Source organism: Mustela nigripes, chromosome 12 (assembly GCF_022355385.1).
Source record: "Mustela nigripes isolate SB6536 chromosome 12, MUSNIG.SB6536, whole genome shotgun sequence".
Classification (NCBI taxonomy): Eukaryota; Metazoa; Chordata; class Mammalia; order Carnivora; family Mustelidae; genus Mustela; species Mustela nigripes.
This window is the reverse complement of record NC_081568.1, coordinates 156481411-156495774: the sequence shown is the minus strand read 5'-3', so window position 1 is coordinate 156495774 and position 14364 is coordinate 156481411. Positions and strand designations below refer to the sequence as shown.

Below are 14364 nucleotides of genomic sequence, written 5' to 3'. Positions count from 1 at the left end.
CCTGGTATCCCAGGAGCGGGGCCCACCCAGAGCAGAAGCTGAAAATTTTCCTTTATTAGTACTTATAAGTTCTGTATAGTCTACTGTTGAGAAGATTTGTAACTGACAAAACACCTGGAAGACAGGATCTGCCATTTGTTGAGAAGCGTCATTAATTATGACCCTGAAATATTAAACAAACGTGTTTTAGTCAACTGCAGTGCCCTAGGAACTCAGGAAAATATGTATGCATGAATTGAGACAATATTTCAGATTTTATTTTTCCAAATAACCTGAGGCAGTGGAAGGTAAAAATATAAAAGAGCAAAAATTGGTCTTTGATAATTGCGGAAATCTAGTCTATTTTACTATTTTGTCTACTTTTGCATGCATTTGAAATTTCCCAGGTTTTAAAGGAAACCCAGTTATTTAACAAATTACAGTGGACCCTTGAACAACACGGGTTTGAACAGTGCAGATTTTTTTATAAATATATTACAATACTGTGAATGTATTTTCTCTTCCTTATGATTTTCTCTTTTTATAATTTTTTAAAGATTTTATTTATTTGACAGAGATCACAAGTAGGCAGGGTTGGGGGTGGGGGAAGCAGGCTCCCTGCAGAGAGCCCGATGCCTGGCTCAATCCCAGGACCCTGAGATCATGACCCAGGCCGGAGGCAGAGGCTTAATCACTGAGCCACCCAGGTGCCCCTCTTCCTTAGGATTTTCTTAATGACATTTTCTTTTCTCTAGTTTGCTATAAAAATCCTGCATATAATACATATAACATACAAAATATATGTTCACCGACCATTGATGTTATCAGTAAAGACTTCCCATCAACAATGGGCTATTAACAGTAATGTCTTAGGGGAATCCGAAGTTACACATGGATTTTCAAGGGCTCATGGGATCAGCACCCTAACCCCTGCATTGTTCCAGGGTTAACTATGTTTTTGTTCTTCTGGAGTCTGAGCCACAAAGACTTTGAGGTCGTCTTGTTTAGCATGACCCTGGTCATATGGTCCTCACCAAAGACATGGCCATTTATGTGTGTAGAATAGATCCCAGGAGGCTGACACTTATGATTCCTCTCATTTCTTTCTACTGAGAGCAGACGAATTCTTCTGTGAACACATTTTGGATTTTTGTTGTTGTCTATTTGACACAGAGAGAGCACAAGTAGGCAGAGCAGTAGATAGAGGGAGAGGAAGAAGCAGCAGGCTCCCCTCTGAGCAGAGATCCCAATGCAGGGCTCAATCCCAGGACCTTGGGATCATGACCTGAGCCTGAGCCGAAGGCAGATACTTCACCGACTGAACGACCCAGGCGTCCCTGTGAACAAATACATTTTGTATCCATGCAACCATAACATCTGCTCACTCTAACTTCCCATGCATCCCCCATGATTGTATATTCAATCATTCAGGCAAGCAAATATTCCCGCCCTGGAGAGCCTCAGACATAACACCTCTTCTGTGTTAGGACTGTCCGACACACCCCGGTGTTACCAGGTCACTTTTTTTTTTTTTTTTAAGATTTTAGTTATTTATTTGATGGAGATCACAAATAGGCAGAGAAGCATGCAGAGAGAGAGGAGGAAGCAGGCTCCCCGCTGAGCAGACAGCCCAATGCAGAGCTCAATCCCAGGACCCTGGGATCATGACCTGAGCTGAAGGCAGAGGCTTTAACCCACTGAGCCACCCAGGCACCCCACCAGGTCACTTTTCTAACACAAAATCAACACACATCCCAGCTTTGTTACATCCCGTTTGGTTGAGCCATCTGTGGCTATCTACGTGAGCATGTGAACCTTGCTTACATGCCCAGGTCCACAAACGGAGGAAGGAGCCTCGTGTTTACTACAGAACCTCACTGGTTTGAATAATGGACAACTCCACATGTCCTAAGGGAAAATCTGAGTGGAGACATCTCTGGTAACCAGACCCAACCCCTTCCTCTGCTCCTACCAGACCTGCAGCTGTCATGAAGGCTGCAGATCTGCAGAGAAGGACATTATCCTAGATTTCCCAAGCTGATTACAGGCAGCTTACCAGGAGGGAGCTCTGTCCTCTGGGGTAAGAAAGACGCAGCACAGAACACACTGGAAGTCTGAGGGAGGATGGAACCCTCCCGGGCTGCAGGGCACCCCGGGCTAGCCAGAGAAGAAATGAGGGCCATGGCTGGGGGAAAAGACAGCCCACGCTGGGCCAGCTAGCAGTCAGAGGGGCTGCCTGTAGCCTCCGTGAGCTTCGGGCGGGGGGGAAGGGAGGTTATCCGGAGCCCTGGGTCAGGAGAGCAACCCTGAGGATCCCTTGATTTGAGCTCCTGAGCCTCAGTGGGCCCCGGCTGAGCAAGGACCTCTGGCCTGCAGAACTGCGAAAGGAACTGGCTTTGCTTCCAGCTGCCGCCTTTCAGGTGGTTTGTTAGGGCAACCATAGAAAACCAGTATGAAGTGTGCTGTTGTTTTTTATTAACATATAATATATTATTAGCCCCAGGGGTACAGGTCTGTGAATCGCCAGGTGTACACACTTCACAGCACTCACCATAGCACATACCCTCCCCAATGTCCATAACCCCACCCCCCCTTCTCCCAACCCCCTCCCCACCCCCAACCCTCAGTTTGTTTTGTGAGATTAAGAATCTCCTGTGTAGGGCGCCTGGGTGGCTCAGTGGGTTAAGCCGCTGCCTTCGGCTCAGGTCATGATCTCAGGGTCCTGGGATCGAGTCCCGCATCAGGCTCTCTGCTCAGCAGGGAGCCTGCTTCCTCCTCTCTCTTTCTCTCTCTCTGCCTGCCTCTCTGCCTACTTGTGATCTCTCTCTCTGTCAAATAAATAAAATCTTAAAAAAAAAAAAAAAAAAAGAATCTCCTGTGTTAGGTTTGTCTCCCTCCTGGACCCATCCTGTTACATTATTCTTCTCCTACCCCCGTCCCCCCCCCACGTAGCGGCAGGAGTTGGGTTAGTAGAGGGGGTCTCGGAATGTACTGCAGAAAGTGGTGAGTCTGGAGATCAGGGTATTTCTGACCCTCTGATACAGCCACCGTGAAGTCCCCCCAGGTGCAGAAGCTCCCCCACAGAGGCGATGGCGCAGGGTGAGAGAGCTGAAACAGCGACGGTCCTATTTATATGGCCCGCATGCAAATGAGGGCTTGGGAGCAGACAAGTGGGATTGGACCAAAGAGCTTATTCAAAACAGCGGAGGCATCTCAGCTCTCTGATTGGATACATTAGCTGGGGCACCCAGCCAATCAGAGCACAGAAGCCCTCCCAAGAGCGCTCCTGAGGGCTGGGGCCCACCGAAAGCAGCTGTAGTCAGAAGGCAGTTGTGGCCCAGGGGGCGCAGGTGCTGCTGGAGCAGGGAAATCACATTTATAGAGAGTAATGCGTGGCTCCTCACAGGGAGGAAGCTCTAGCGCGACTATAATGAAGATAGCATCACGCTCTGAAGGGCAAGGAAATCTACTAGAGTCTTTATTCTGCAATATCACAGATTGTAGAGAAAGAGGTTTTGGGGGTGTTTTGTGGGTTTATTTGCTAGTTTTCCTACCGTATCTGGTGGTTTTTAACACCTGTAAATCCTAGAGCAGTGTTTCCAGTGCGGTACTTAGTCAGCATCAAGTCACCTGGGAGCTTGTCAGGAAGGCCAAGTCCAGTCACCCCAGGCCCAGTGAGTCACGAGGGGATGAGGCCCAGCCATGCATTCCGCCAGGCTCGTCGGTGTGCAGATGCATGGTACCGTTGGAGAGCCACTGCCCTGGAGAAGCAGCACACCTGAACAGGCTCCCCTGGAAATTCAGTCACGTCCTAAATTCTCTTTCCTTTTCATCCATTGAGTCAGTACAAAATCGAATGGGAAAACCGTCACTCATGATAGTAAATAAAATAAACAAGGATGATTTTGGGAGAAGTAGGCTTATTTTCATGAAAATATAAAGCTCGCTGGGAAATTGATAGAAAAGGTTTAAAGGGCGACTTTGGCTTAGGTCATGATCTCAGTGTCCTGGGATGGAGTCCACCTCCCGCTCTCTCTCAGTGGGGAGTCGGCCTCTCCCTCTGTGCTCCTGCACGCTTTCTCTCTCTCAAGTAAATAAATAAAACATGTTAAAAACAAAGAAAGGAATGTAATGCCCCACAGTTTTGGAAACTAGAAGTCCAAAATCAAAGTGTTGTATTGGACGTCAGTTCTCCAATCTATGTACCTGGGGAGGGGTCCTATGCAGCCTGTCATGGGAGGAGCACCATCTGTTAGCAAAACCTGTTTTCTGAGTCATCATTCTATGTTGCTGTGTTTCCTGCTGGAAACTGGATGAATGCTGGAGGGGTCCCTGGAGACAGCCGCTGGACAGGACCCTGGCTCTGACGCTCCGAAAACTCACTTGGAGCTGGTACTGGGTGACAGGCTTGGTGCCTCTGGACACAGCGCACCTGGCTAGCTCGTCTGCCCCTTGAGGGATGAAAAGGCAGAATGGCTGTTGTCATTCACTTGCCCGTTGGGCGCCTGCACTCAAGGAGGTGCCATCCACAAAAGCATTCATCTCTCTACAACGCTCAAAAATTCTTGGCTGCCTGTAACCTGTACAATCCAACCCAGTTTCCCTGACTTCTAACCCTAACCCTGACTTCACCAACTGGCCCTGGCACCGCGGTCAAGCTCAGCCCCACCCCAACCTACTGAGAAAGCAGCAAGCACTTCATCTAGCCTGCTCTCAGTGCTGTAGCCCCCATGTCTAAGACATTTCTGTTTTGTTTATTTTCACTTTTCTCTGAAAAGCTGTGTATTAGTTTCGGTGCTCCCTACAAATAGAATGAATAAGATACATAGATGTATCCTTTTAATTAATCCTCTTATTTTAAGATCTATGTATTACATACATGTAATTATATATATAATTTACTTTGGATGCTCTAGAGCATCAGCCAGACAGAAGGAGCTTCTGGGGCCTAGAGCTACCGTTGCCCCAGGCTCAGCCCAACCCCATACCCAGAACACCACAAGTCCTCCCAATGAACCCTGACTCTCTCAAGTTCTTATCACTCAGTGTGAGCATCACATCTGGCCATCAACCAGAAACTACCAGACATGGCCAACAGTAAGGATTCCTGCATGAAGAGACACACAGCCATCAGGACCACATGCTGGGCGATGCAGGTGCTGGAATTTTCAGACTGGGGATTTAGAACAACTGCAGTAAAATGCTGAGGACTCGAGTGAATGAAGTGGACAGACGGGCTGACACAGAAAGGAAGGCTGCCTCTGACGGGCTCAGCCAGCCGGCTTTGGATGAGGGGAGAATCAGGGAGCCTGAAGACAGGCCAGTAGAAGCCTCCCAAATGGAAATGAAGAAACAAGATGGAATAATATTTTATGTAAAAAACCCAGAATATGTAAGGACTGTGTGACAATGACCAAAGGAGTAATATATGTAATTGGATGTGTCTGGGTGGCTCAGTCATTAAGAATCTGCCTTCCACTCAGGTCATGATCCCGGGGTTCTGGGATCGAACCCTGTATCGGGGAGCCTGCTTCTCCCTCCACTGACCACTCTCCCTGCTTGTGCTCACTCTGTCAAATAAAAGAAAAAAAATCTGACAAAATAAGTAAAGAAATAAATATATAAAAGTCAAAGTGGCAGGACGCCTGGCTGGCTCAGTTGGTGAAGTGTCCTCTTGGTTTCGACCCCGGTTGTGATCCCAGGGTCATGCGATTGAGCCCCACATCGGGGGGGGGGGGCGGTGCTCAGTGTGTGGTCTGCTTGAGATTCTCCCTCTCCCTCTGCTCCTCCCTGCACTCACACGTTCTCTAAATAAATAAATACACAAAGAAAATATTTGTAAGAATAAAAAATTAAATACATACATAAGCAAAGTCGACTTAGATGGGTCATAAATGTATATTTCAAGCTCTAGGCCAATTACATAAAAAGAGGTTCAAGTAAAAGTCTAACCGATGTGCTAAGCAGAGGACCGCAGATGGGATCCTCGCCATACAGAGATCTCTAAATGTCCTTCCTGCCCACGGCCACTTCCAAATGGCAGTAGTCACAAGCCCTTCCCTAGCGGACCTTTGCACTCACTGCAGTAATAAACATATGTATTTATATACATGCAACTAAATATATAATATGCATAACTATATGACAAATTAATTTTGTATATATTTTGACAATGTATTTCAGTATCTCTGACTTCCTTCGCAGTTTTAAAAAAATGTCATGCATTTAAAAACATTCTAAGGCATTTCATTGTATGCATTTTTAAATGTTTTAAAATAGTCTGAGCTTTGCCAAATGACCAGAGAGATTCATGAGATCAAAAAAAGTACAAAAATGAAATTCTTGCCCCTATTCACCAAAACAGAAAACACCACCTTCTAAAAAGGAAAAAGTTACAAAGGACCTACAATGCCACGCTTCACATAATGCTGTATTTCCCGAGTTGCACAGGCAAACACCATAAATGATGAGAGCAAGGGAAGAACCATCTAGATGAGGGAGGGCTTCCCTCCAACGCAGGATGGATGCAATGACAGACTTGTCAGTTTGTGGAGGGAGGATAGAGAGAAGCTCAGTTTCTAAGGAAGCTCTGCAGGATGAGAATGAGGTCAACAGGCCCCCAGAGGTCTGGTCATTGTCAAGAAGAGGTTGTTTCTAGTCTGAAATCAAACGTCAACATTAAGGCACATGCGAGTTCCTTGAGAGAAGTATGCCATGCTCAGCACACCTCCAGGATTTACCAGCAGGCTGCAAGCTATAAGGGGATTTCCTTGTAGTGGCCTTTCTCTGGCCTTTGTTCTCCTCATCACGGTGATTGGAGCCAAATGTATGCACAGAGCACACACAGCCTGACCCATACAATGCATGTGTCCTAGACAAGCCAAAACTTTGGGGGGAATGTTTGGGTCGGAGGCTGTCTCTGGACAAATGACCTTGGGGAGAGTTGTGTTCTTGGGGAGTGATTTTCCCCTGGGCTTTGGCATCTCTGAGGGAGTAGGAACCACAGAGAACTCAGTTCCTGAGGTCATGAAAAGTGTCAACTGAACTAATTACACAGAGATTTTACTGTGATAAAGAAACTCTCAGCTTCTCAAGAGTGTGGGTCCTACTTCTGGCTCCCAGGGGAGCTATACGTCGGCCAACGTCAAAATGACTCCAAGCATGAGCTCTCTTTCTGTGTGTCTGCATCATTAAAAATACATATAACCAAAAAGAAGCATTCCAAACACAAAGAAAAACAGAAAAGCTCCCTAGCTACCATAAGATTTAAATCGTACAGCCTTGCACAATACTAAGAAGATAGAGTCTGTGATTTTCTGGAATGTTCTCCAAGATGACTTGGAACTCTAGGTAGAAATCACATAGAAACCTCCACCCAGTGTCCCTTCCCTGGAGCCCTGTGTATCAGGCAGCTATCCCAACTTGGGAGGCAACAAAACTTTCCCCTTTCTTTCTTTTTCTAATTTAAAAAAAAAAAAAAAAAAAGGTTGATGCACCTGGGAGCCTCTGTCAAACAGCATCCAACTCTTGGTTTCAGTCCAGGTCGTAATCTCAGGGTCATGAGGTTGAGCCACACATTGGGCTGTGTGCTCAGTGTGGTGTCTGCTTGGGATTTGGTCTCTTCCTCTGCCCCTCTCACATTTTCTAAAATAAAATCTTTAAAAATTAAAAAAAAAGAGGGGGGGTTGTTCAATTGGCATCGCCACATACACAAAGTACAGATCACGGTTTCAAATCGGAGTTGGAGCGGGTACACAATAGGAAGCCCCCAATTCCTTGTTTTCTGTTGGTTCACTCGGACACATGGAACCAGGTGACATTCTACCTTATGTCCAGGGAGTGGACTTGAGTCCCCTGAGAATCGAAAAGCAGAAATCTGATAACAGAAAAAAGCTCTTGTTGTCTGAAAAGCAAGCCCCCAGCTGTGAAGCCTAAGCTGAGCCCCACAGGACTGCTTCCAGGGCTCCGGGGCCAGAAATCCCTGATTCACCCACCATCGTCGCCTGGCGCACTTGGGACACCCAGCGATCTGGGGTCTGCCTGTGCTGAATGAGCGATCACACTGGAAAGATTCACAGGGGAGTCCTAGTCAGCCTGCATCAGACCCACACCCTATACACCAGGCAACCCGGGCCGGTCTCTCCTTTCTTCTCCCCAGCGCCAACCTGACCTGACTCAGGGACAGCAGCAGAGCTTCTGTGTGATCAATGACCAGCTAAAAAGGCCAGATGCAGGACGGAGAGGCTGTTGTTGGAACGGACTATTAGAAGGGAGGGGAGAAGACTATTGCAACAGGGCAGGAGCTTTCTTTCCTCTACTCATCTTAGATTTCACTAAGGACTCTTCTCCAACAAGAGAAAAGCATTTATTTCTTTAAGATTTTATTTATTTTAGAGAGGGAGCAAGTGTGGGATCTGGGGAAGACAGAGTTAGATGGAGAATCTCAAGCAGACCCCAGACTGAGGGCGGAGTCCCACGTGGGGCTCCAACCTGTGACCCCCGAGGCCATGACCTGAGCCAAAATCAAGTCTGAGGCTTAACCAACCAAACCACCAGGGTGCCCCAAGCATTTGCGTTCTCTTGTGACAGAAGAACCTTCATAGGAAATGAAGACACACAGAAGGGGCCACAGCTGCATGCTTTCGTGCTAGGTTGGACAAAGAAGGGCAATTGCAGAAAAGCAGTTAAGACCCCCTGGGATATGAAACAAGACAAGAGTTCTACCAACAAGGTCTCGGTATGCACAGTCTTGTGGGTCTCCACGTCCCTCCCGTGAGGAGAAAACGCGTCTCTCCTCCACTGTAGACCCCTCCCCTTTTCCGTGGGACTTTTAACTCTGTTTTCAGGAAGAGAAAGAGAGCTTTGAGCTGCCCCCTTGCATCTGCCATGTTCCAAGTGCCTTCAGCTCAAAATAACCCTCTCGTGGACCTTGGCCTTCTGGGGTGGCACATGTGGTTCAGCCAAGGGCAGTAAACTTGGGGGTCTGCAAGCGCCTAAAGGGTCAGGCAACAAGGGAGCTTCTCTCACAGGGAAGAGGGAGCAGACGAGGAGAAGCCCTGAGTGCTGCAGGGGGACGAGGACCGGGGTGCGTCAGTGCCCAGGAGCAGCCAGAGCTCGGGCAGGATGCACAGCCGCTGGGCGTAGTCCGGGCAGGGGTCCAGCTATGGGGACCGGCAGCTCGCTGGTCTCCCATGAGGGAAGAACGTGGAGGCGGAGGGTCTGTGCCTGGCCTCGTCCTGAGCCTTTCACCGCCTGCTGCGAAAACTCAACACTGGCGCCACAGACAGGCCGAGCGCAGAATGCCGCCTTCTAGAAGGTTCTTCCCACCCTGGAGCATTGGGGAGCCAGGGGAATGCTGAGGGGGAAAGGAGGGAGCTGTGTGGGGAGACGCACCGCGCCCCACAAGAGGACCCAAGAGGACCCAACCCTGACCCGCTGGACCCTGACCCCCAGCCGGCCAGCACCGGAACCAGCGCATTCCAATGCCTGTGTGCTCCATCCAACTGACTGGCTGTCACGCACGCACCTGCACAGTTAAGGGGCGAGGGGCCGAGTGGCGCGCGCTGCGGGCCAATCAGAGCGCAGCCTGCCATCGCGCCACCCGGCCGCCAGCCAATGGGAAGGCCTCAGCCTCTATAAAAGCGGGCGCTGCTCCGCGTCTCTGCTGTAAGCAAGCAGCAGTGGAAGTGGCGGCCGTTCTTTCAGTGGCACGGGACCCATGGCCCGCACGAAGCAGACGGCGCGCAAGTCCACAGGCGGCAAGGCTCCACGCAAGCAGCTGGCCACGAAAGTGGCCCGGAAGAGCGCGCCGGCAACAGGCGGCGTTAAGAAGCCACACCGCTACCGGCCTGGCACGGTGGCTCTGCGTGAGATCCGGCGGTACCAGAAGTCCACCGAGCTGCTGATCCGCAAGCTGCCGTTCCAGCGGCTGGTGCGTGAAATCGCGCAGGACTTCAAGACCGACCTGCGCTTCCAGAGCTCGGCCGTCACGGCACTGCAGGAGGCGTGTGAGGCCTATCTGGTTGGGCTGTTCGAGGACACCAACCTGTGCGCCATCCACGCCAAGCGGGTCACCATTATGCCCAAGGACATCCAGCTGGCGCGCCGCATTCGCGGGGAGCGCGCCTAAGGCCCCCGCGCAGGCCGCTCCACCAGAGCACTAGTGCTCACCCCAAAGGCTCTTTTCAGAGCCACCACCTGGCCACAAAGGGTGCTGTGCCAACCCGGGGTGACTCCCAACTACTTCATGTTGTCTCCGCATCCACTTAGTGGGTTGCAGTAACCAGGATTCCCTGGGGAGAACGCACTGAAGCCCCCACCCTTGGGAGGGCCTGTGGCTGCCAACATGTGAACCAACTTCCCACCCCTGCAAGGTGAGCAGCAGGATCTCCACTTGGAGAAAACAGTACAAGTGTGTGTATGTGGGGGGGGGTAATCCTTAGGGCTATAATGGGGGGGCCCCGACGACCGGGATACTGGGAAGCCTTTCAATGGGGGTGGGGGGGGGCGATCCCTGCAATGGGGAGTAGGGAAAACCTGCAGCTGGGGTGGTGAGGAGGAACCCTATAACTAGGATGGTGGGGAGAAAGCTAGGGCTTCCAGGAAACCCTGGAACTGGAGTGATGGGGAAGGCCTACAACCGGGGTGGTTGGGAAATCCTACAACTGGGATGGTGGGGGAAACCCCACAACCGGGGTGGTGGGCTGGGCATGACCACAGGGTAGGAGTGGGACTGACCACCTCAGCGTGGCTGGGAGGTTACGGACGGAGGACTTTTGCAGGCATGGTCTCAAAGCATTAAGCTGGTAAGACCCAACTGGTGGGTACGGTGACCTGAAGTCCATGGGTCTGTCCTTGCAAGGTACTCCCAGTGAAGTGAGGGCCTGGATGGACATGTGTCCCACCATGAGCCATGTTTCAGGGACAGCCCGTGCTCTGGCCTGAAGATCAGTGCTACCCCTCAGCACTGGGCTCCGGTTCAGTCAGTCCATGTCTGGCCGTTGTACCTTTTCCACACCTCCTGAAGTCCTCAGGAAAGCTTTGCCCAGTGCAGAGAGCGAGATTTCTGTGTCCTTCCCCACTTCCTGCTCAATGGCCTTGGAGGTGAAAGAAGTTGGCTAACTGGCTGCATTTGGGGAAACCGTGCAGATGGCTATGCCTGGCAGGATGGGCTCGGCGGTGCTGAAACTTCCCTTAGCAGACCATGCCAGGGAGGGGCAGATCCAGGCCCTCTGTTCTTTGTGTCCATTGCATGACCCGTCCAAGGGCCCGAGACAGGAGGTAGGAGAAGCAAAGAACTGAGGACCAAGGAAGAAAGTAACCGAAGTCGCTCAGGGTCATGGAAACGGATGGTCATGGAAGCCTTTCCGACAGGTGTCGAAACAGATGGCCGTGTCCCCGCTGGGGCCTCATGAGAATCCTCTGCTCACAGACGCCCTCCAGAGATCTGGGCAGAACCCCTGCCAGGGGGGACACATCAGCCCAGCATCCTCGAAAGGGGGGGACTGAGGGGGCTCAGCCTTGCTCTCTAGAGAACCTTCCAGCACCCTCCCAACTTGGCAGTGCACGGCGAAACCACAGGAACAGCGCTGAAGGGGCAGCCCCATGGTCGGAAATGCTCGGAGTGCCCTCCAGTGTGGTGTAGCCAGGATCCCGCAGCGAACACCGCAGGACAGAAAAGTGAGTGCTGCCATCGGAAGTACAGCGGGGGGTCGTAGATGTCCTTTTTTTAAGTCCCAGCTTTCAGGTGTCTGTCGTGAGCACCAACCTCGAGGCCCCAGGGAAGATTTGATTAGCTTTGTAAACATGTAAAACCATGACCGCTATGATCTGCGCCTCTGTCTGCCCGTCCCAAGCATGTGGGCATACTAAACATGCAGTCTGTACCTGTTCGCCCCAAGTCCACGCCTTCGGGCCTCATGTGCATGTGCATGTGGGGACAGCCGAGTGCGGAATGTCTAGGAGAGGACTGAAGGCAGGCAAGCCAGCACCTGATCGCCGGCTGGGGCTCAGAGCAGCTGCTCAGACAGACGCCCATGACAGGTGAACACATACATGGCCGAATGCACGGGCCAAGCCAGGCTCCAGTCCAGGGAGCGGGTGACAATCAGGAGGGTGCAGGAAGGGGTGCGCGGTGGTTCAGAAGAATCTCGCGGACCAGGGATGCCCCTTCTTAGTCCCCAGCCTTCTGCACACTAGATCCCGATGTGTGCAGTTACTGTTCAACAAAGCAAATCCTCTGTGCTTCTAATTACACTCATGGGCTGGAAGATGCAGTCTGCGGGGAGCAGGGCTACAGGAGGGATCCTCCGTGCCTGAAATGTCATCGGCATTCCAAAAAACGTAGCATGCCGCACCGAAAGGACAGAATGGGCCAAGGGGACTCCAGCAATCCCCAGGGGGGACGAGTCCTGGCTCAGAGCCCCCCAACAGGCTGTCATGGAGGGGAGGGTGCATTCGAGGAGGTCATCTAGGGCAGCAGGTGCATTCGAGGAGGTCCTTTGGAGGATGTGGGATATAAGGAACTGGGGCTGCACTGTGACTAGGGCTTCCCAACTGGGGAGTCAGGAGTCAGGGGACCCTCCTCCTAGCCTTCTTCCTTCTCAAGGGACAGTGTTGGGGAGTGACATCAAGAAGACGTGACCACTGGGGCGCCTGGGTGGTCCAGTAGGTTAAGCCTCTGCTTTCGACTCCGGTCATGATCTCAGGGTCCTGGGATTGAGCCACGCATCAGGCTCTGCTTAGCAGGGAACCTGCTTCCCTTCCTCTCTCTCTGCCTGCCTCTCTGACTACTTGTGATCTCTCGCTCTGTCCAATAAATACATCTATGGAAAAAAAAAAAAAAAAGATGTGACCACCCACTGACCTGAGAGCTGAACCCTGCACTCAAAGGCTTCTCACCCCCACCCTGGGTTCCGTGGGTCCCGTCTGCTTTTCCTGCACCCGGGGCCCCTCCAAGGACAGATCCTGGAGATGGTGAGGAGCTGTTGAGAACACCTGCGTGGGGTACATGACCGAGCCCAGTTATGGCCTCGTTACAAGCTTGCAGGTTGGGCGGACAGGGGTGGGGATCTAGGGCTCTGGTTGCCTCAAACCTGGTTGTCCATTCCCTTGGCTTACCACCACGCCATCTGCCAAGCCATCACTGGGGGTCTCTCCCTGCCCTCTGAATCCAGGTGCCAGTTCCAGATTGCACCTAAGTGTTCCCAGGGCTGGAGGTTTCAACCAACAGACGAGGCCTGGTAACTGCCTATCATCTCCAGACATCCCACAGAGCCCATCCCGCAGTCTTCACAGGAGATGCTGGCTTCTTCCCCTAGTCTGGGGCCCAGGTTTATGTACCTGGCCTGAGTTGCACCATGAGAGCCCCTAGACATCAGAATGTCAGCACCTGGCCCAGGGGATTTTCCAAAAGTCACATCAGACAGCCCAATGAAGGGGACGGATGCTCAGTGTGTCCACCCTCTGAGGTGGGCCAAATGGTGTCTGCCCCAAAACCGACAACAGTCTGGTGCTGCACCCCAACTCCCAGGATCTCAGAATGAGACCATATTTGGAGACAGGGCCTTTGTAGTGGTCGCAGGAGGAAATGAGGCCATGACAGTAATTCCTAATTCCATAGGACCGACGTCCTTGTAAGAAAAGGAGGTTAGGACGCAGACATGCACAGAGAGACGGTCATGTGAGGATGTGGGGAGAAGACGAGTGTAATATGGTGGCTGGTCATAAGAAATAAACATTGGGTCTCAAACCTTTGGAAGTTTCTAGGTGATGAGGCTGATAAAGGTGACGTTCATTATTTACAATAAACCCTGCCCCCACCCTGGAGTGTGTGTAGGTAAGGGGAGTTTGGAAAGCCCCTGAAGATGGCAGACTGGGCTCTGCAAGAATGCATACACACATAGGGGGAGTTCCCCTGGCTCTGTGGGAACAAAGGCCCTGCAGGCTGGACCCTCCCAGATCCCACTGTGTCTTTATCCAGCTGCTGATTCATAGCCTTTCATGTCTTTGTAGGAAGCTGGTCATCAAGCAAGTGACAGGCTTCCCTGAGCTCTGTGAGCTGCTCAGCACATGAAAGGAACCCACCCTGGGGACCTAGGGCCTGTCGTGGGGGCCCGAGCGCACTTGCAATTGGGGTCTACAGTGCGGTGGTGTATGGGCCTGAACTGTGACCCTGTGGGATCTGATGCTCTGTCCACATCGACAGGGTCAGAGCTGAGTCACACTCGGGACCCCCAGCTGCTACCACAGACTTGCCTAGGGGAAGCAAGCACCCCTCCCCCACATGCATTTGGGGATCAGAAGTATCAGAAGCAAAGCCGAGAACTGAAAGTAAGGGAAATACACAGAAGCATATCACTCATAGCAAGCCCGTCTGCATGCCGG

At 51.5% G+C, this 14364-nt stretch overlaps 1 protein-coding gene across 1 annotated transcript; it reads left to right on the top strand.

Annotated features, from left to right (window-relative positions):
- The first annotated feature begins 9697 nt into the window (after positions 1 to 9697).
- H3-4 (H3.4 histone, cluster member) lies at positions 9698 to 10108 on the top strand. The gene has a single exon (XM_059416740.1). The coding sequence runs from the start codon at positions 9698 to 9700 to the stop codon at positions 10106 to 10108; it is 411 nt and encodes a 136-aa protein (XP_059272723.1).
- The last annotated feature ends 4256 nt before the right edge of the window (positions 10109 to 14364 follow it).